At 35.4% G+C, this 20,636-nt stretch overlaps 1 protein-coding gene across 5 annotated transcripts; it reads right to left on the bottom strand.

Moving 5' to 3' along the window:
• Positions 1 to 5,271: 5,271 nt before the first annotated feature.
• LOC131157169 (WAT1-related protein At4g30420-like) lies at positions 5,272 to 7,818 on the bottom strand. Of its 5 annotated transcripts, none has more exons than XM_058111123.1 (7): positions 7,366 to 7,818; positions 7,222 to 7,290; positions 6,983 to 7,099; positions 6,369 to 6,597; positions 6,136 to 6,294; positions 5,873 to 6,024; positions 5,272 to 5,728 (listed from the first exon to the last, which is right to left on the bottom strand). In XM_058111123.1, exons 1-7 carry the CDS (start codon positions 7,545 to 7,547, stop codon positions 5,506 to 5,508), a joined length of 1,131 nt encoding a protein of 376 aa, XP_057967106.1. In that variant the 5' UTR covers positions 7,548 to 7,818; the 3' UTR covers positions 5,272 to 5,505. The 5 variants fall into 5 exon arrangements, with proteins under 5 accessions (XP_057967106.1, XP_057967105.1, XP_057967108.1 ...); XM_058111122.1 differs by having other exon boundaries at positions 7,222 to 7,293; positions 7,366 to 7,692; XM_058111125.1 differs by having other exon boundaries at positions 7,222 to 7,293; positions 7,417 to 7,680.
• Between the last annotated feature and the right edge of the window lie 12,818 nt (positions 7,819 to 20,636).

The following is a 20,636-nucleotide window of genomic DNA, read 5'->3' as shown; positions in this document are numbered from 1 at the left end:
TTCTAAATTTTTTAAGGGCTCAAATGTAATTAATTTTTAATAAAACTATTTAGAAAATACCCAGCGTGTCCCTAACGGTCATATTTTTATGAAAATATATACCCCTTCATAAGCCAAAATTAGTAACTTTGATTAGAAAATATTTTTTCCTCAATTATTGTTAATCTCTGGCTTATATTTTTATTGCAAAATCATTATTGAGGTAAAATTTTATACTCTCCAAACTCTCTTTATTACTCTTTAGAAACTATTTTGAAAGAGAGCATATATTTTCGTTTGGGCATTTTTTTTTTTCAAAATCACTTACTCTCTCAAGCATTCACTTTTGAAAAACAAATTTTGAGAGTAAGATTAAAGGTTCTTCACATTGTTTTGCTTTGATAAATATTTTTATGGAGAAATTTTTATTTACATTTAAATCTTTGTTGTGCATATCATATACATTATTTTTCAAAGATTTAAAATTTTATTCTAAGAAAAACACCCTTACTCTCTAAAAAATATTTCATATCATTAGAGAGTCCATTTGAGCTTTACTGTGTACATTTTTGCTTGTATTTAGAAGCACTCATTTGTACAAAAATGTTTTTATTACAGCAGTTGGGTTCAACCCATTAATTGAACTGGGGAGTCTCCATCCCGTAAGGGAAACCGGTTAGGTTTAGCCCGTAATTGAACTCGAGAGTCTCCACCCTATAAGGGAGACCAGTTCAACTCAGCCTAGTAATTAAGTTGGGGTATTCGTCGCCCCGTAAGGAGAGGTGTGTAGGTTGGGGTCAACCCTGTAATGTGACCTGGAGTAATCCTCGTTCGGTAAGGAGAGGAGGTTATAAACAACTTTTGCTCCACCCATTAGTGAGCAGGGTTGGTGGAATTTTTTGGGGGTATGCCCAATGCGTTGATGTAGGCTAGTTTGGCTGAACCTCGATAACAAATCATGTGTGTCACTCTCTCTTTATCTCATTTAATTTTTGCACTTTAAATTCAGTATGTGTATGCCTGTTCATTTACAGTTATAATTATTTTCATGCTCACATTCAATTTAAATGAGATTTTCTGCACTCGTATATATATGCATTCATTATTCAATTGTTTTGCATACATGTTTATATTTTGAATGGGATATGATATGTGGTGAATCAGCGCTTAATTTAAATTAGTTAAAAAGTTTTAAAACCCAATTCACCCCCCTCATCTTGGGATCACACCAATTCCAACACTATAAATAGCTAACCCCAATCATGTTAGTCGCGAGAATACATTGATTTTACATTGAAAAATCTATTGTGCGTCGTTCCTTACTGAAATTAATTTTTCTGGTTTATTCTTTCAAAGTTCTAAGCTTTCAAACATAGAAAACTAAGCCAATCTCTAGAGCTTCTTAGAAAATACCTTTTGAGAGTATTGTAGTTCTTTAATTGTGTACAAATTTACTCTTGTTAGAGAGTTTTCTTTATACAATATGTTGACCTTATGGGTCATACCATATTTTGATTATGACAAATGCTCTGGTATTTAATGGTTGTCAAGTTTGTGTGTAGGTTCTTATTAGAAAATTCATATGATAGCTTATGGCAACCTGAAGAAAATGAAGACCTCGGCATATTTATTTGTTGTAATTTCTATTTGGGTCTGTAATCTTAATAAAGAAAAGGTCTGTAATTATTTGCATATTATGTATGCAGGACTATAAGCACAAGACCTTAGAAAGACCTTAGGGATAGATCGATTGATGCTGAATTTTTTCAGTGTCCTCAAAAGACCTTAGAAAGACCTTAGGTCCCAACACAAGCACATAAGATGTCCCCAAAATCACTTTACATATCAAGGGAGTTAATTGAAGCAAAATTGGACTTAAATTAAAAAAATTGTGAGTTGTCGGGCAACCGAACCTGGAAGTTCAAATTGCCTTGGTCGACCGAACCATGGACAGGTCAACAAGTTGACCTATGTTCAGCAGACCGAACCCAAATGCACACATCTTCCACGGTCGACCGAACATATGTTAGGTCACTTTTTCACCAACCCGGGTGCCCGAACATTACGTTCATTTTACCTTCAAGCGACTGAACTCATAAGTTCAATTAACTGAACTTCAAACTGGGCACCCTAAATGCGGTCTTTTGGAAAATTGTCTCGATTCAACAAATCGAACTTATTTTCAGGCACTTGAACCACTAAAATGACTTTTTGTGTTGTGTCTATTCGGGCACCCAAACTTGGGCTCGGGCACCCGAAACTCTCGGGTTGGATTTATTTTTATTGAGATTAAAAAGGGGTTAACAAGGTTAATTTTCCTAAACATTTTTAAACAAATTTAAGAATACCCTATGTGTCCCCAATGGTCATAATTTGCCCTTGTCTATATATACACACTCATTTGCTTGGATTAGAGAGTGATTAGCAAATATGATTAATTAAAAGTCCTCTCAAAATTCCTAAGCCCTATTTGTTCATTCAACTCTCATACACTCTCATATTATCATTCTTTTGCTAAACCAAACCTTGTGAGTGTTTATATATTGTTTTACATTGCTAGAAACTCGTATTATATTTGATCAATATTTGATTTTCATGTTAAGAGTTAAGCAAGGATTTTTCCACCGATTTAAATTTGATAAATCTTGTGTGGGAAAAATCCTATAGCTAAGTGGGTCTTTGCATTGTTATTGCAAGACTCATTTAGGATTGTATTTTTGTGTGTGTAAAAATCTTTTTACAAGGTTATTTTTAAATATCTTCCTATGCTTTAATTTTGAGAAACTATTGTTCAGAGATATTGAGAATACTCTTGGTAGAAATCTTTGAAACCCTAAGATTGTGATTGAGATATATTGATACATAGTTTCAAAGATAGTTCTAGAATACACTCTTGTGCTTGATTAGATAAAGTCACTATTTTAAGTGTTGATTGCACACATAGAGCACTGAGCTTATAGTTCCTATACTATTGGTGCACATTGATTTGTGATTGTGCTTAGTGCTACATAGTCAAAGATATCTACATTGATAGATTTAACTGCAAGAAATATTGTTGAAGCACTTGTGAAAATCATAATACATAAAATTGAATAAGCTTCCGTGCATAAAATTTTAAAATAACCAATTCACACTCGTCTTGGGATTACACCTTAACTTTCACAAATGGAAATTTTGTATAAAAGATATATTAGAAGTAAAATTATATGCTTATTGTTAGTTACTATTTACTTGAGTCACTTTGTTGATTTGACCCACCAATACCACGTATCAGTCTCTCAAACGAGTCAAATTGCCTGACTCTGTCTTTGGGAGCTTGCAGTTCCACTTTGAATATATATATATAACGAAAGGATGGCGGCACGTCCAATTATTTATTGATATACCATCACTTTTGGCTGAGGAATACTGTGGTTACATGACAATCATTGGGAGATTACGGATAAAAAAGACATTAAAGGCCTCCCAAAAATAATACCAACAACCAACCAAAACAAGACTACAAATCCAACCGAAGCTAACTAAGAAACAAAACTAAACAGATCCAATAAAAATAAAAATAATAAAATAAATTAAAATAAAAAAATCTAAACCAACCAAACAAAAATCGAGAGGATGAATTAATGACGAAGGGAAGTGAGACCCAACCTATTTATCCAAAGGATACCTTTCAGAGAACGTGTGGTAAAAGATATTGTTTTTCGTAGATGACATTGTTTCCCATTTCTCCTTCTTTAGCGAGAAAATCAGCCGCACTATTACCTTCCCTATATTGATGGATCACCATGAATTTCACTCCTTCTAGCTCCGCCACAAGGTCCACCCAAAAATCCAAAAGATACAATAAGGTACATTTACCTTTCCGAAACAAATTAACAACTATTCTCGAGTCACTTTCAATAATCACATTAAAATAATGAAGTTGTTTGCATAAATGAATTCCTTCCAGGATCACTTTTTATTCAACACTATTGTTCGTACCATTGCCAAAATAGTTTGAAAAAACTGCTTTCACCATGCCATGGCAGTCCTGAATGATTCCTCCTCCTCCTGAAATACCCAGATTGCCCCTATAGCTCCTATCACAATTAAGTTTTATCCACCCTACTAGTGGTTTAACCCGCAAGATAATTTTTCCAAGCCTAGCACAAACTCTTTGATGCTGAGTTTGAAACTCTTTCAAAATAATAATTTCCATCTCTTCAATTTTTGAAAAGAATTAGAGCTTTCAGCTAAAGAACTAACGCAATATTGAACACTTCTCCACATATGATCTGCACTTTGGTAAACTCCTTCCATTCTCGCTTTACATTTTCGATTCTAGAGGTACCGCGTAATCAAACATAGAATCAGAACGATTAAAATACCTTTAATAGATGATTTTCGAGTATAGTGGAACCAATTTGCAATTATATTTTTTCAGGGAATGAACTATTGGAAAGGAATCCCCAACACTATACTAGCCCAATGTCAAACCTCTGAATCCACCTCGCTTAAAGAAAGAATGTATCAGTATTTTCCTGACTTCTCTGCACGAAGCAATCACAAGCTGAAGCCATCAATATTCTTTCTGCATGAATTCTAACATCTACTACCAAGCATCTAAACCAAACTTTCCATAAATACATTGAGATTCTTCTAGGCAATAGAGAATGTCAAAACCACTCATTCCACTCAAAATTATCATTTATGCTCCTCACTGCCTCCCATGCCGTTTTTGTAGAGAAATTGTCGTCACGGGTAGGCTTCCAGATGAATGTATCCTAATCACCTTACCAGCTGACACTTTATGCAAGATTTTCATTGCTCTATTGACCCCAACCAATTCCATTAATAAATCAGAGTTCCAATTGTTATTAAGTCAGTAATCCTTAATACACAACTTCTTGTTCGAAATACACATAGCTTCTTGTTCATCTTTGAATTTGACTTTAGGTTGATAATGACAAAATAACATACAAAATTGTATTAAGATTTGTTCAATTTCACAAACCAAATCGTGAGTTTGGAATTCATATTTCCAAATGCTATCTGAGAGTTAAACTAGTACTTTGGGCCTACCATCAACTTCATCAAACTTAGTACTTGCATCATAATTACTGCAAGATGCACGTAGAGTACAGTACCGGGCAGGTAGATATTCCTTGAGTGGCTTGAGAACCTTGAGAGCTGATTTTCTATTCAACTACTGAACAAATTCAATGAAATAGAAGGACTTTTAGGATCTCACAAAGTTGCAACAACCCAGAAGAAGCATAATGTAAACTAGAACAGAATAATCCAGACAGAACATAATGGGCAAGTAGAACCTTTTTTAACTTGAAAACCTTGAGAGCTGAACTTTCTGTCCATCTACTTGAGAAGTTCTGGGAAAGTGAAGGAATCTCATGATCTTACAAATTGCTCCAACCCAAAATGAGTACAACGTGAACTAAAACAGGATAATTGGGACAGGACACAATATCCTATTTCATTCTAATCAAAACTAATTGAAATTGTGAAACACATTTGTGGTTTCCATGTCATCTAACATAAATCAACTTTAGCTGATTTATCAGACAAAAAAGGCTGCTCCAAATCGCTTTTACAGTTAATCTTGTCCAAGGATTCATCCATCGACACTTTCACCATCCCACTCTGATCATTTTGTAGCTTCGGATCCTTCTCCACCTCGATCTCATCAATGTCTCTAGCTTTACCCCATAGCACAACATACAAACCAATAATTACAGCAAATGAACCTGCCACGCTGAACAAAAGAAAGCTTGGATTTTAGCAAATACCCAACAAGAAAAGTTAAGCACAACACAGGCTAGCTTTTTTCTTTTTTCGTAAAAATGGTTGTTTAAATCTTTACTGTCAAAAAATTTTGAGTTTGGATTTACTGCATTACCCTCCAGTATATATCTCCTCGTGCAGGAATATAGAAGCGATGGTGGTCACAATAACTGTGCATAGGGGACTGAACATCGCAGGGTATACGGGACCTCTTTTGGAGACGCACCAGGCTTGAACAAAGAAGCAGACCCCAGACCCTATAATCCCCTACTCAAAACAGTTCCAAATGTGGATATTCAAATAGATACTGATAAATTCAAAAAAAAAAAAAATTCATTTGAAAATTGTCCAAATTTTAACATATTAATAATAACTCACAGCATACAAACAGCATGCAATTTCAACATTTGAATGCAGATTCCATGCCTCCATGTTTTGGTCGAAGAACAATGTAACTATTGCCGATAGTATTGTAGAGAAGAAACACATCCATGCGGAAAATGAAAGGCTATCGGGATAACATTCCGAAATGGGAACCTGTATAAAAATTGAATGGAAGTTGATGATAAAAGTTTTTGGCCTAGGAAAAAAGGGATTTTGAGAGGCAATACCTGCAAAATGAACCAAAATGACCAGCAGCAAGCGCTTCCAAAGAGAAATAGACAACCCAGCAACCAATTCTCACCTCCCAATCCAAATGCAGAGGTTTTGTGTACAACTTCTGTGTTGAGTAGCTTTGGTCCTCTGAGCAATGCCATGGAAATAGCTCCGCTCACGCATAACACAGTCCCTAGTATCTTGGCCATACTTCCCAGCCTTTTGATGTTTATTTTCTCCATGCTGATCAATTCAGATGTAACCAAAACTTGTTAAAAAGCTTCTGAAGTAACAAAAGGAGAAGAAGAAAATAATCTAATCTCTAGAAAGACGAGCTTTGTAATTCATTACTTATTAAGAACACCGAGGCCTTAAATTTATTCTGATTCATCCATGCGTATGTACAGCTGAATCAGTTTTGGATGCCATATATTCAATGTCCTTTTTATCCTATTCTTTTTTTTTTTTTTGGGAGGGGGGGGGGGGGGGGGGTGGGGGTGTTAAGATGAATTTTTAATCTGATAGAAGAGATGAAAAGCGCCTAGGTAGTACTGGAAAATGTCCCATTTGAACAGCAAGAACAATTGAAGAATATGAACTCGGCGGCCTTCTGCATTCCCGTACGTACCCAGCAAATGCTGCCATTACAAAGGTTATAGCAGGGATTAGGTTGGCCATTGCGCTCGCAGTCGATGATAAGGCTAAGTACAGACCCTCAAAGTAGATATTCTGATTTATGGTTACACTGTCACAGAAAGCAGTGAAGATTTATAAACAGTAAGAGCATGCATACGTACGAGCTAAATACCATCCCCTTGACCACTAACTAAAGAAAAAAAAACTCAGTTCCCATAAATCGAAATCTACCCAACGAGAGAGGCCAGAAGTATCAGAGAAAAACTCTTTGGTCCCAAAGAACACCTGCTGGGTTCTCTCCTGCTAAAAAAAAAAAAAGGCAATTATATATAATTAGAGAGAGGAGAGAGAGAGATGTATAAGTATTACATATACCTTCTTAAAACATAAGCAGTGGGGGCAAGGATGACGGTGGCTATGGCTTGCCTGTAGACAACAAACACTCTGGGACTCATTCCCTGCAGAAGTGCAGTTCTAGTGAAGAGAGCAAGCCCGGCATAGGCAAACTGCATCCCAATCATGGCCATTACAGGCTTGTGCTCCTCCATTCCTCCCATTCCAATCAAATGATCATTATCACTTGGTGTTTCTGTGTGTGTGTATATAATATGCCAGAACTCAAAAGAGTAGTACTGGGTCAATAGCTGTACATACAAGCAAGGCTATATGTATGTGGATGCAGAGAAGCACACACTCAGAAATTAAAAACGGAAATTTATATAGAATTGGTTGAGCAAAACTTTCGAAACTGTTAAAACATTTTTTTCCTTTTTTGTTTGTGGGGCTTCCTTGTGCATAAACAAACAAAACAATGAGTTGTATGAATTCACTAATAAACAAATTTTTTGAACTTGAAAATAGGGTATGACTTCGATTTGATTATTGTATCACTTGGAATTAGATTATTTATTGTTATTCCTAACCAATAATTACAATTCATAGATAAAATTTCATTGATTTATTAATAATTTTTGAATTTTTTTTACACTAAGGCTAATTCTTGCTTTATCAAGAATCAGTTGTGGAGTTGGCCACGTAATCCCTTGGCACTACAAAAAATTAGGGTATTAGTGACGATTTTAAAATAGTTATTATATGTACTGTTACTACTAACTTTTAGTGATGAATTAAAAATTTCGTCATTAATAATTGAGTATTAATGACAGACCATAATTGTTACTAAAACTTTAATACCGTCACTATAAATTTAAGAACGGCTCAACTCAAATTCGTCACTAATAGTAGGGTATTAGTGACGAATTATAAATTTGTCACTAATACTAGGTATTAGTGAATGATTTAAATTTGTGACTAATAGTAGGGTATTAGTGACGAATTACAAATTCATCACTAATAATAGGGCATTAGTGAATTATTCAAATTTGTGACTAATAGTAGGGTATTAGCGATGAATTTATAATTCGTCACTAATTGTACTATTAGCGACGAATTTGAATAATTCACTAGTGCCCTATTATTAGTGACGAATTTGAATCTTTCACTAATAATTAAAAAAATTAAAAAACCCTTAATACTAATTTTTTTTAATCATCAATTCCTATATATCTGTAATTACATTTTCAAATATATAAACTGAAATCATAATTACTACAAAATTTGTAAATCATTCAAAATTTCGAATTCAAATACAAATTCAATTAAAATAAAAAAAAATAACATATGTTTAGATAACAAAAAAAAAAAAATTCAAAATATTCAAAATTCAAATACAAATACTAGTACAAGTTCAACTTAAAATACCAAAATTCCATTTGTTCAAATAACAATAAAAATTACAAAGAAATAGCCAAAAGTTGCATTTGACGTCGACTGTAGTGCATGCATGCATGGCATCATACTGATGTTATGACAGTTGCGAATCCTACAAATTAAGAGTCATTAAAAAAAAATTAGTATACAAATGGAGAGTTGACACTCAGTATAATCAGGAAAAATAATTATATGATATAACAAATTCGCAAAGATTTCATAATTATGCATATTACACAATTTGTACGGTAGTAATATCAATAATGAAAAAAATAATGTCAGTATTTAAAGCTAAATACTGAGTTCACATATTTCCATTGAGTTGTACACTTGAAAGGTATCCTATAAAGTCGAAGGGATGAAAGGGTCTTTGAATATCCATGAGAAGATACACACACAACTATACTTGCAACTACTTATATATATTATATGTAATTACCTCTTAATTTTTTGAAAGGTGAAACCAAGTCAATTTATTAATAAACAAAGCTCAAGTTAGAGGTCTGAGGATACAAAAGTGTAGGAAGACCCAAAACAGGAAACCAACAAGGCAATAAAAACAGTAAGCAGCCAACTAATCAACAGAAAAACTGAAGAGAACAACAATAATAGAAAATGCCAAAGCAACTGAATTAGCCACAGAGAATTTGATAATGTTCATTAACCATACGTGTAATTATTATCTTAAGATCGAGACACCTTTAGTTATAGAGGTTGTTTTATTTTATTTTTTTTATTTTTTTTGTGATAATGTTTAAAGTCTTTTAGTCATGTTTAGTCATGAAAATTAGTTTATAATTTTTTTCTATGCTAGCGTTTAAGACCTTTCAAATAGTTGATTAATTTTTTAGGACATGAGATTAGTCTGTCCTTCTACCTTAATCTCCAATTAAATAAATTTATGCCTAATATTTGAGTCCTTTGTTACGCTTTTGATAAGCTTAGGTGCTAACGAGCAGGTTTTAATTACATTTTAAAAATTTTATTAATTAATTATTTAATTTTTATTCTTCTTAATCAGTTTGTCATCCTAAAAAATAAAATAGTGTTTGGAGAAATCAGATAAGTTGAATAGAAGGGAAAATGTGCATATGACTTAAAATAATAGAGGACTTAAAATAGGAGTCATGTTTCATTACATGCTCCTCCTTTTAGATAGATGCATTTTGAAAAGTTTTGAAGGGAATTGAGAAAAATGAAAGAATAATTTACTCATAATTTAGGAGAAAATGATAATCAAGGAAGAACTAGGATTTATTTGAAGATTAAAAGATTAGAGTTTTAAGGATATCTCTTGTGAGTACTTCATGTAAACTTCAATATAAATTGAATTGAAGCTCCTATAAATAAAAAGAAAGTGAGAAGCACATTTTTAAAAGATCTTAAAATATGTTTTTAAATCAAAGTAACAAAGGTCTCAAAAGAAGAAAAGTTTTCAAAGTAAATAAGGAAAATTTTGAGAGCCAGACGACTGCCCAATATAGGCAGTCAACTACCAATATTTAAAAGAATTAAACTTGGGAGGCAGTAGGGTCCCAAGCGACTACCTAAACCTTGTCAAGCGCCTGGGTGGTCAAGCTAGGTGATTGCTTGTATCTTGGCAAGCGACTATCAATCTTCTGGTTATTATGTTTTTCACTATGGCAAGCGACTGCCAGGTCATGGCAAGCGACTGCCACTCGAAGAGACTTTTAAAAATTTTCTCCGAAAATTTTTTTAAATAGATTTCTTGGGCACTACTCTCTTGGAAAACTTGATGTTTACTCCTTAATAAGGCTCCCCCTCACAGTGTCCATGAATAAAAAGAGTAAACACTCTATGTCTCAATATAAGCATATTCAAATGAAGATCTCTAGAACTTTTCGAGTTTAAAACCCTTTGAGCTTAGTTTAGTTTGCATTTAGCTTTGAAAATGACATTTAAACAAATTTTCAATTATTATGAGCCATACGCTACAAGTGTATGGCAAAGCTTAGAGACTCGGCTGCTAAGTATTGATTTGCTACTTATGATTATTGTGAGCCAAAAACAAGTCATTTGTGCTTTAAACACTTGTTACACAGTAAACTCTAAGCTAAACTTTTAATCCAAAAGTTGGGTGAGCATATCAAGGATGTAAATTTAAGAAATTTGCTAAACAATCTCCCCCATTTGACATCATCAAAAGGTGTGAGGAACAAGAATAATCATTTGCTTCAAAAACTCCCCCTTTTGACATTAAAACTAGCTCAGAAAAAATGAATTACTTATACTTATTATATATCAATTCAATTGAGTACTCAATACTAGTATAAGCAACCATTTGAATCCTTAGTAAATTCTAGAGCATAATACTGTGCCAAATGATGTCCATGAACCATATTTTTATGAAGCCAAATAAGTTATATATAATTTGCATCATTTTTAGGAAAGGCTCAACAACCAAGACACAATGAGTTTCATGCATATGCATCATAACACTTTTAAGACAATTTCTCCTAGGATGAAGCTTAAGTTTCCATGAATGTTCTCATGCATGCATTTATGCAATTTATATTAACGATGAAGTTCATTTACTCATTCATCATTTATCATCCTGCATAATACCACTCAACCAACATACAGCAACCTAATAACAACTACTCAGCATGTAGTTTTCATTGTGACTATAGCCATTCATCAATTAGCATACAACATCCTAATGTCAACTACTCAACATGCAGTTCCCAATACATCATTAACTTGTCAGCACACAATCAACTACCTATTGTCATTCAGTTGCCTATATATGATGATCCAACTAGCATGCATTATCGAGTAGTCAATCAGCATGCAATAATTTATCCAGCATGCAAAAGATCCATCAAGCATGTATAGCAGAAAATATAAATGTTATGCTACAATACTCCACAAGCAGCATAATGAAATATATGTTTTTGTATAGTCATTTTTGTTTTTATTTCTAAGAGGTTTCATCAATTTTTCTTTGAGGAGCAAGGTCTAGAGCATGAGCTTGTATTACGCAGGTCGTTTGATAATGTGACGTTGTATGGATAGTACTATTTGGGGAGTATTAGTCACATGGGTTTACAAGAAGGTTCGTTAGAAGAATATTAATTTCTTTATTCAAATGGTTTGTTAATGGATAAAAGTGTAATAATTATTCTAATCAATTCTTTTTAATGATAATAAAGGATATTTTTATAGTTAACTATAAGATTTTATTAAACTTTTTTTAAAAGAGGTTAATGATGGAAAGATTTTTGATAAGAATGAATAAAAGAGAAGAAAATTTGTAGACTTCAAGTCTTCTACCAACACTTAATTGCTTCATCTTGCAACTTAATTTTAAGTCGGAGAGATCTTTAGTTAGAGAAGAAAAATTGTAAAGGCAATCAATTGCTTGATCTATCCACTGACCAATTAAAATTGTTTGCAATTTAAATTACAGAATTTATTATTTAATTAAATTATTACTTACATAATTTATTCTTTAATTATATTATGCTCAACTTACAATAATTAACAATTTTCTTATAATGATATAATTAGAAAAACCCATGGTTGGATTGTTAATGTCACTTGTTCTCGACATTTTTTTGCTTTCAAAATATAAAAAATACTCAAAAAATAAGTAAGATGACCATTTATAGAATAAACACTAAAAATATTAATAAGATGAGCAATTTTGGTTTCTAAGAGGAAGGAGGCTACCGAGACAAGCTGCTGAAGTAGCTCCACCTCATATTCAGCAACTAGCTCCTCTGCTTGATGCACCTTCATGGTTTATGTCTTATCATCAGTAGTTCATAAACTTTAGTGCAGAGATGCGTGCTAACTAAAACACTCTCCAAGCAAACTATGCTTCACTAGACTAGAGACTTGGCTAGATTGAGCAGCATATGACCAGCACTTCCTCTTCACATGGAAAGGCTCCAATGGAAGCTCTGTTGTGAAAAATAATGGATCGAATCGGATCGGATAATGAAGATGCATAGCAGAAATAAAACAACAAGTGAATAAAAATACACAACCAGAATCAACAACACAAAGATTTAACGTGGTTCGGCAAAACTTACATCCACAGAAGCAATGACACACAGATTTTCACTAAGAAATCAAGATATACACAATACACTTTTCTAATGATCATCACTCATCCCATATATGTCTAGAATAACATATATAACAGTTTCTCAGAGGTTTCCGCCCGCTTGCCCAACCACCCAACGTTCAAAATTCAAAAATTATGAAAAACTGCTCGCAGCCAGGAGCCTCTCGTCGACGAGCACAGGGCTTCATCGACGAGACTATGAAGCCATCTCATCACCAAACACAGGGTTTAGTCGACGAGACCATGAAATCTGAAAACACCTGCTCTCCATAATTACTCATCGACGAACTTCAGAGTCTTCGTCGACAAGCCTCTACAGTTCCCTCATCGATGAACACATGGCTTTGTTGACGAGCCTGTGCTGCTGCTATGCTGTTCAAGTATAAGAGCCACAAAGAAAAATCTCCACCTTGGCTATTATACGCCAAAAATATGAACAGCTCCACCTTGAACTTAAAAACGTTAGGTTTGGGCTTGTCTCCCTTCAATCACTTAGAAACATTAAGCAAGTCCAAGCAATGCTTAAACTTTTTTGAAGTAACTAATTTGGTCAGAATATCTATTGCATTATCAGAAGTATGAACTTTCTCTAACACAAGTTCAATTGAAGAAATCAATTCTCGAACCTTGTGAAATCTCACATTAATATGCTTAGTTCTAAATTGATATACTTAATTCTTCACCAAGTAAATAGCATTCTGACTATCACAATGCAACACCACACTATTTTGAAGTACTCCTAACTCTCTAACTAAACTAGTAAGCCATACGGCTTCCTTTGCAGCTTCGGCGACTGCCATATATTCTGCGTTAGTCGTGGGTAATGCAACCAGAGACTGTACCATGGATCTCCAACATACCGATCCTCCTACAAGGGTAAGCACATATCCTGTTGTAGATCTTCTGTCATCCATATCTCCAGTATAATCTGCATCAACAAACCCCATAACTGTAGGACAACTCTATTGCTTGCCGAACATGATGCCATATTCCGATGTACCCCACAAGTATCTGAATATCCATTTAACGGCTTCCCAATGCTGCTTTCCTGGAATAGAGAGAACTTTCTCACCGCGCTTACCGCATGCGCCAAGTCTAGCCTCGTACATACCATGGAATACATTAAACTCCCCACAGCACTAGCGTAGGGGACCTTTGACATGTCCTGAATTTCCTCATTCGAACTTGGACAATCTAAAGTATACAACTTAAAATAATTCACTAAAGGTTTACTCACCAGACTTGCATCAGTCATGTTAAACCTTTCCAACACCTTCTGGACATAACCGCCCTAAAATAACCATAATCTCCCTGCAGTCCTGTTATGGTGAATCTCCATCCCAAGTATTTTCTTGACTAAACCAAGATCCTTCATGTCAAATTCCTTATGCAACAAATCCTTTAACTGATTTACCTCAGTTAAATCCTATGCATCTATCAACATGTCATCGACGTACAATAACAAGAAAATAAAAGAACCATCCTCAAGTTTATTCACATAAATGCAACAATCATACTCACACCGTTTGTAGCCAATGTTGATCATGTAGGAATCAAACCATTTATACCATTGCCTTGGAGATTGTTTCAGCCCATAAAGAGACTTCTTTAACCTACAAACAAAATTTTATTTTCTTGATTCAATAGATCTCTCCGGTTGTACCATGTAGAATTGTTCCTCCAAGACACCGTGAAGAAACGTCGTCTTCACATCCATTTGTTCTAAATGAAGATCGTAATGAGCTACCAACCCCAACATAATTCTACTAGAAGTTTGTCATACCACTAGAGAAAATATCTCATCATAATCTATTCCCTTCTTCTGTGAGTATCCTTTTGCCACCACCCGTGCCTTGAATTTTTCTCCTTCCTTTTCTGAAATTGCTTCCTTCTTCCTATACACCCATTTGCACCTTGTCGGTGTCTTTCCATCTAGAAGCTCCACCAAGTCCCAAGTTTGGTTCTTATGCAAAGATTCGATCTGCTCAATCATTGCTTTCATCCACCTATCTTTCTTCTGACCATGCACTGCCTTTTGAAAGGTAGTTGGATTTTTGCAACAAGTAAGAAAAGCATAAGATACTAATTCATCAAAACCATACCTTGATGGAGGCCTAATAATGCGTCCTGATCTCCGTATAGAAATATCATCAACTTGCTGGTTTTTTGAACTAGAGCTCCCTACAACCACGAGACCATGATCATTTTTGTTGGTCTGAGCTTCCAACTCCACCTGCACAACATGTTCATCACTGCCCCAGCTTTTTGGCTCCTAACTCTGATCATCAAACTCTTAAGTACGCTTCACCATAGCCTTCTCATCAAAAACTACATCTCTACTGATCACCACTTTTTTTTCCATAGGGTCCCATAGCTTATACCACTTCACACCCTCTAGAAACACCAAGAAGATGCAACGACAAGACTTTGGATCAAGCTTAGACCTCTCCTCACTAGACACATGGATATAGGCTGGAGACCCGAATACCTTCAATCCGGAGTAGTCTACTACATTTCCCTTCCAAACCTCTTCCGCCAATTTACCCGCTAGTAAGGCCCTTGGTGATCGGTTTAACCAAAAACAAGCCATACTAACTGCCTCAGCCCAGAAATTCTTCGGTAGCCCTGCATTCAATCTGAGACACCGAGCCCTATCAGCAAGAGTTCGGTTCATCTGTTTTGCCACACCATTTTGTTGAGGTGTTCGACGAACTGTAAAATGTCTCTTGATGCCCTACTCCGTACAAAATTCCATAAACCAAGAATTAGCGTACTTAGTACCATTATCCGACCTTAAGTATTTGATTCTCCTCCTTGTCAAGTTTTCCACTTCAGCCTTCCAAATCTTAAACTTGGAAAACATATTAGATTTGTGACGTATGAAGTAAACCAAAACCTTCCGTGAGTAGTCATCAATGAAACTCACGTAATACACATGTTCACTCTTTGATGCAACTCTAACTAGGCCCCAAACGTCTGAATGTGCATAGTCAAGAATTCCTTTTGTCTTATGAGTAGCTGAACTAAATTTAGCTCTATTATGTTTTCCAAGAATACAAAATCTACAAAATTCCAACTGACATGATTTCAAATCTTTCAACAAATTTCTTTTGTGTAGTTCTTTCATACCATGTTCTCGTATATGTCCAAGACGCATATGCCATAAAATAGTCTCATCTGATTCAGCATCCACCGCTGCAACCCCATCTACAACACTAGTTCCCTACAACATGTAGATATTTCCATCTAGTTTCTATCCTTTCATTACAGTCAGATTACCTTTAAATACCATTAAGACTCCACCTATGGACTTGTAATTGAAGCCATTATAATCCATTGTGCCAAGTGATATCAGACTCTTTCTCAACTCAAGTATATGTCTTACATTACACAATGTTCTTACAGCACCATCAAATATTTTTATCTTTACACTTCCTATGCTGACGATCTTACAAGAAGCATCATTACCCATAAGAACTGATCTATAATTTACTAACCTATAAATGCTTAACCACTCCCTGTTTGGAATCATGTGATAAGAACATGCTGAGTCAAGTATCCAAGAGTTCATTAGATTATCCGACTCTGATGAAACTGATAGAACATCACCATCTACTGAATCTTCTTCTTGAACAATATTCACAGATTTTGAAATCCCTTCATGCTTATTAGCATTTCCCTTCTTCCAATCTGGACACTCCGGTTTCACATGCCCCATTTTACCGAATTTATAACACCGGATTTCCTTTTTCTTCTTGGATTGATTTCGAGATTTCTGATTAGACCCATTCCTAAACTTTCCTTTGCTTCTCTCATTACCACCTTTTATCACAAGTCCTTCTCTTTCATCACAAATCTTTAATCTTTGATGAAAATTCAACAAGGCATTTGTTACCTCTTCTAAATCAAAAGTTTATTTTCCCCACGTAAGAATGGTCACAAGATTTTCATAGGTATGAGTTGAGGGCAAGGAATTTAACAGCATTAAAGCCTTATCATCCTCATCAAACTTCACATCAACTGTCATAAGATAACTTATGATTTGATTAAACATATTGATGTGTTGATCTAGACTAGACCATTCTACCATCTTAAGCCAATATAAACGCTGCTTAAGAAAAAGTTTGTTATTGAGGGATTCAGATATGTATCGACTTTCTAACTTTCGCCAGATAGCCGCTGGAGAATTCTCCTCCATTACTCGATAGAGAACTTCATCGGCCAAACATAAGCATAATGTAGACGCTGCCTTTGCTTTCAAATCTACCCATGTTGTCTCATCCATTTCTTCTAGTTGAGTATCACGCATAGCCTTAGCCATTCCTTGTTGCACAAGAATGTTCTTCACTCTCCTCTGCCATAAACCAAAGTTTCCAGTTCCATAAAATTTAACGATGTCAAACCTTGCGGAAGACGATCCCGATGCCATAACAACTTAGCTCTGATACCAATCTGTTGTGAAAAATAATGGATCGGATCGGATCGGATAATGAAGATGCACACCAGAAATAAAACAACTAGAATCAATAACACAAAGATTTAACGTGGTTCAACAAAGCCTACATTCACGGAAGCAGTGATGCACAGATTTTCACTAAGAAATCAAGATGTACACAATACACTTCTCTAATTATCATCACTCATCCCATATATGTCCAGAATAACATATATAATAGTTTCTTGGAGGTTTCCCCCCACTTGCCCAACCACCCAACGTTCAAAATTCAAAAATTGTGAAAAATTGCTCGCAGCCTAGGTGCCTCTCGTCGACAAACACAAGGCTTCATCGACAAGACCATGAAGCCATCTCGTCTATGAACATAAGGCTTCATTGACGAGACCATGAAATCTGAAAATACCTGCTCTCAGTAATTACTTGTCGACAAACTTCAGAGTCTTCGTCGACGAGCCTCTGCAGTTCCCTCGTCGACGAGCCTGTGCTACTACTGTGTTGTCCAAGTATAAAAGCCAAAAATAACAAGCTGATTCTGATGAACATGAAGAAAAAGATGAAGAAGAAAGAGAAGATGATGAGTCTAATGATGATGCTGGGAACACTTAGATTTATTTGACTATTCTGAATTTGTATTAAAAACAACTTTGTGACTTCTTTTGTTGCTTATTGCTCGTATTGCTTATCTTTTTGAAAGCTTATTATTGATATGCCATGTTTTTATTTTAGGACTTATTGATTCTTACATGGAACCTGTTATTTGCTATTTTTGTGCTTAAATCTAATCTTTGTCTTAGTATGCATACGCTTATTATTTTATCTCTCTTTGACACTAATAGTGTTGATCATTTTTTTTTTTCATTTTTTCAACATTATTTTAATTTTGTGTCTTTCTAGGAAGATACTTTGTCCTCCCTATTGTATTTCTGTTCTCATCAAATATGTTATCCTATTATATGACAATTTACAAAAAGTGTGTGCAAATGAAATGAGACTTATAAGATGGTTGTGCAATATAAATCTGGAAGAATGCTGGCGGAAATGAACTCATTTGCAATAGCTAGTTTGTGTACTTGCAATCATGGTTCATGGAAGCGGCAACAGGTAGCATAATGTACAACAATGTGAGTAGCATTCCTCATTTAAAAATCGAAGTTTAAAAATATTTTAGCTGGTTTAATATGGAATGCTTATTTCATAATTCCTCTGTTTAAATAAGTATATTATATTTCAAGACTTTCATAAGATTGAAACATAAGGTTGTGATAGTGGAAAAGATGGAGGTGGATTATAGTGGTCAAGGCGGTGTTTCTCACGAGTATCAGCAAGCTAGTAGTGGTGGATTATAGTGACTGGTATAGCAACAAGGTATGATCGTGGTCCTAGTTTTGGGCAGTAGTTAGATAGTGACGTAGGTTAAACTAGTATGAGTGTTCATAATCATTGAAAATTTAGCTATATTATAACACAAAAATAAACACATAAAATACTTTTGCACAATTACTATGTTAAGCTATAACTACCATACCTTCTAATCAAAGGAGCCACCCACATCACTTGGTCGAGATTGGTGCATCATTTCCTTGAACTGCGCTTGCCTATTCATCGTGGCTTGCATCTAGGCTTGAAAGGTGGAGACCGTGTCTCTCAATTGAGCGTTCTCCATTTCCACTATCTGCATCCGTCGAGCCATCTCCAACTCACAATAATTGGCCTCTCGACGCCCTCGTTCCATGTTTGCATGAGCCACTGCACCCATGGATGTTGATGCTGTTGGGGCAATGTATCCACTTCCAAGACCTTTCACCTACCCCCCCCCCCCCCCCCCCCGCTCGTTGCCCAAGCACCTAGGAAGTGATCTCGAAATCTATCATGTGCTGACTCCCCTCGGAAACAGGTGCATCCCTTAGCTCGACCATCCATGCCTAATTTCAGTCATGAAAATAATAAAAAGGAATAAGTAAGACTACAACTTTGATGACACATATCAAGTAATAAACTAAATCTTTTGTTTCACTTACATGTCTGTCCTGCGCACCCTCGCACCACTCACCCGATCGCCATTGGTGTGTTCTCTAAAAGATTCGGCAGCAGCTCCTCTGTGCTAGTCTCGAGATCACGCTACATTATCATATAAGACATCATTAGTATTATGTCATGTAAAGGTCAGATATTTTTATATATAGTAATTACCTGTTGATGATTTAAGAATAACCTCAATCCACCGCAATGCGTCGTAGGGGTTTGCTGCAGTTTGCAGCATTTGTTTCATATATGGCCGACAAGGAAGATGTAATGATGATTTATTAGCGACATCATTGTGAAAAATTAGTGATTATAATAAAAACACATCACCTGATAGTGTGGGTTGCGGATTGGCGACAAACCACCTCCTAATCCTCTTGGGAGCGGGATTAATGGGCAATATCGCAAAACTTTTTTGGGGATCTTTTTATCCTTCTTCAAATTAGTTGTATACCTCAGTTCACCACATTATGAGCACTCATTCGCATTTTCATGTTTACCATAAAAGAGTGTACAATCATACCTACACGCATGTATTAGAGTGTAACCGAGACCTAATTCACACATGTATGTCTTCGCCTCATAAAAAGACTTGGGAAGTGTTTCACCATTAGACAGTGCTACCTTATTGAGGCTTAAATGCATGTTGAATGCACTCTGAGATAACCCATGCATTGTCCTTGCATGAAGCAACTTTATCAGAAACTCTAATTTTGAGACCTTTTTACAGTTTGGATATAGGGGCACCTGTGCATCCCTCATGAGATTATCAAATGGTTTACCAAGTTGATTCAACATACTGGCATCACAAGGTACAGTACCTGTTGAAGTAGATTCTTCACCAGTACACGACACGAGCACATCGCCCGTGTCCTTTGCAATCCCCCTTTGCAAGTCACCTAACATTTTAATTACCCATTCCGAACAGGTATCACCACCTACTACATTTGCCCCCTCATCTTCATCGTTATCATCATTGCTCTGAACTGCGTAATCTTTACCATGGAACACCCATGTTGTGTACCTTTTCTCCATTCCAAAGTATAATAATGTGAATGGACCAAATCAATGTGTTTGAATGTTATGTTCTGGCATTTCTTGCAAGAACACCTTATTCTATTGGTTTTGTCTGCATGAGGGCGCACGAACTCTATGAAATCATGTACCCCTTTCACGTATTTTGGCAAAAACCTACCCCGAGCATTCATCCAACTCTTATCCATGTTCATTAATTACTATATAACATGTTCAATTAAATAGTGTTCATTACATTCTCATAATATTTATAACGTATGCATCGTGAAT

Source organism: Malania oleifera, chromosome 6 (assembly GCF_029873635.1).
Source record: "Malania oleifera isolate guangnan ecotype guangnan chromosome 6, ASM2987363v1, whole genome shotgun sequence".
Lineage (NCBI taxonomy): Eukaryota > Viridiplantae > Streptophyta > Magnoliopsida > Santalales > Ximeniaceae > Malania > Malania oleifera.
This window is presented reverse-complemented; position numbering and strand designations above follow the sequence as displayed.

What these genes read in the sequence shown, in the direction of transcription:
- LOC131157169 (XM_058111122.1), bottom strand. Translation starts at nt 7,547, where the DNA reads ATGGGAGGAATGGAGGAGCACAAGCCTGTAATGGCCATGATTGGGATG. An exon ending in CATTTTGGTTCATTTTGCAG is followed by an intron (nt 6,295 to 6,368) that starts GTATTGCCTCTC and finishes ATTTTTATACAG; the next exon opens with GTTCCCATTTCGGAATGTTA. An exon ending in GAGGAGATATATACTGGAGG is followed by an intron (nt 5,729 to 5,872) that starts GTAATGCAGTAA and finishes TCTTTTGTTCAG; the next exon opens with CGTGGCAGGTTCATTTGCTG.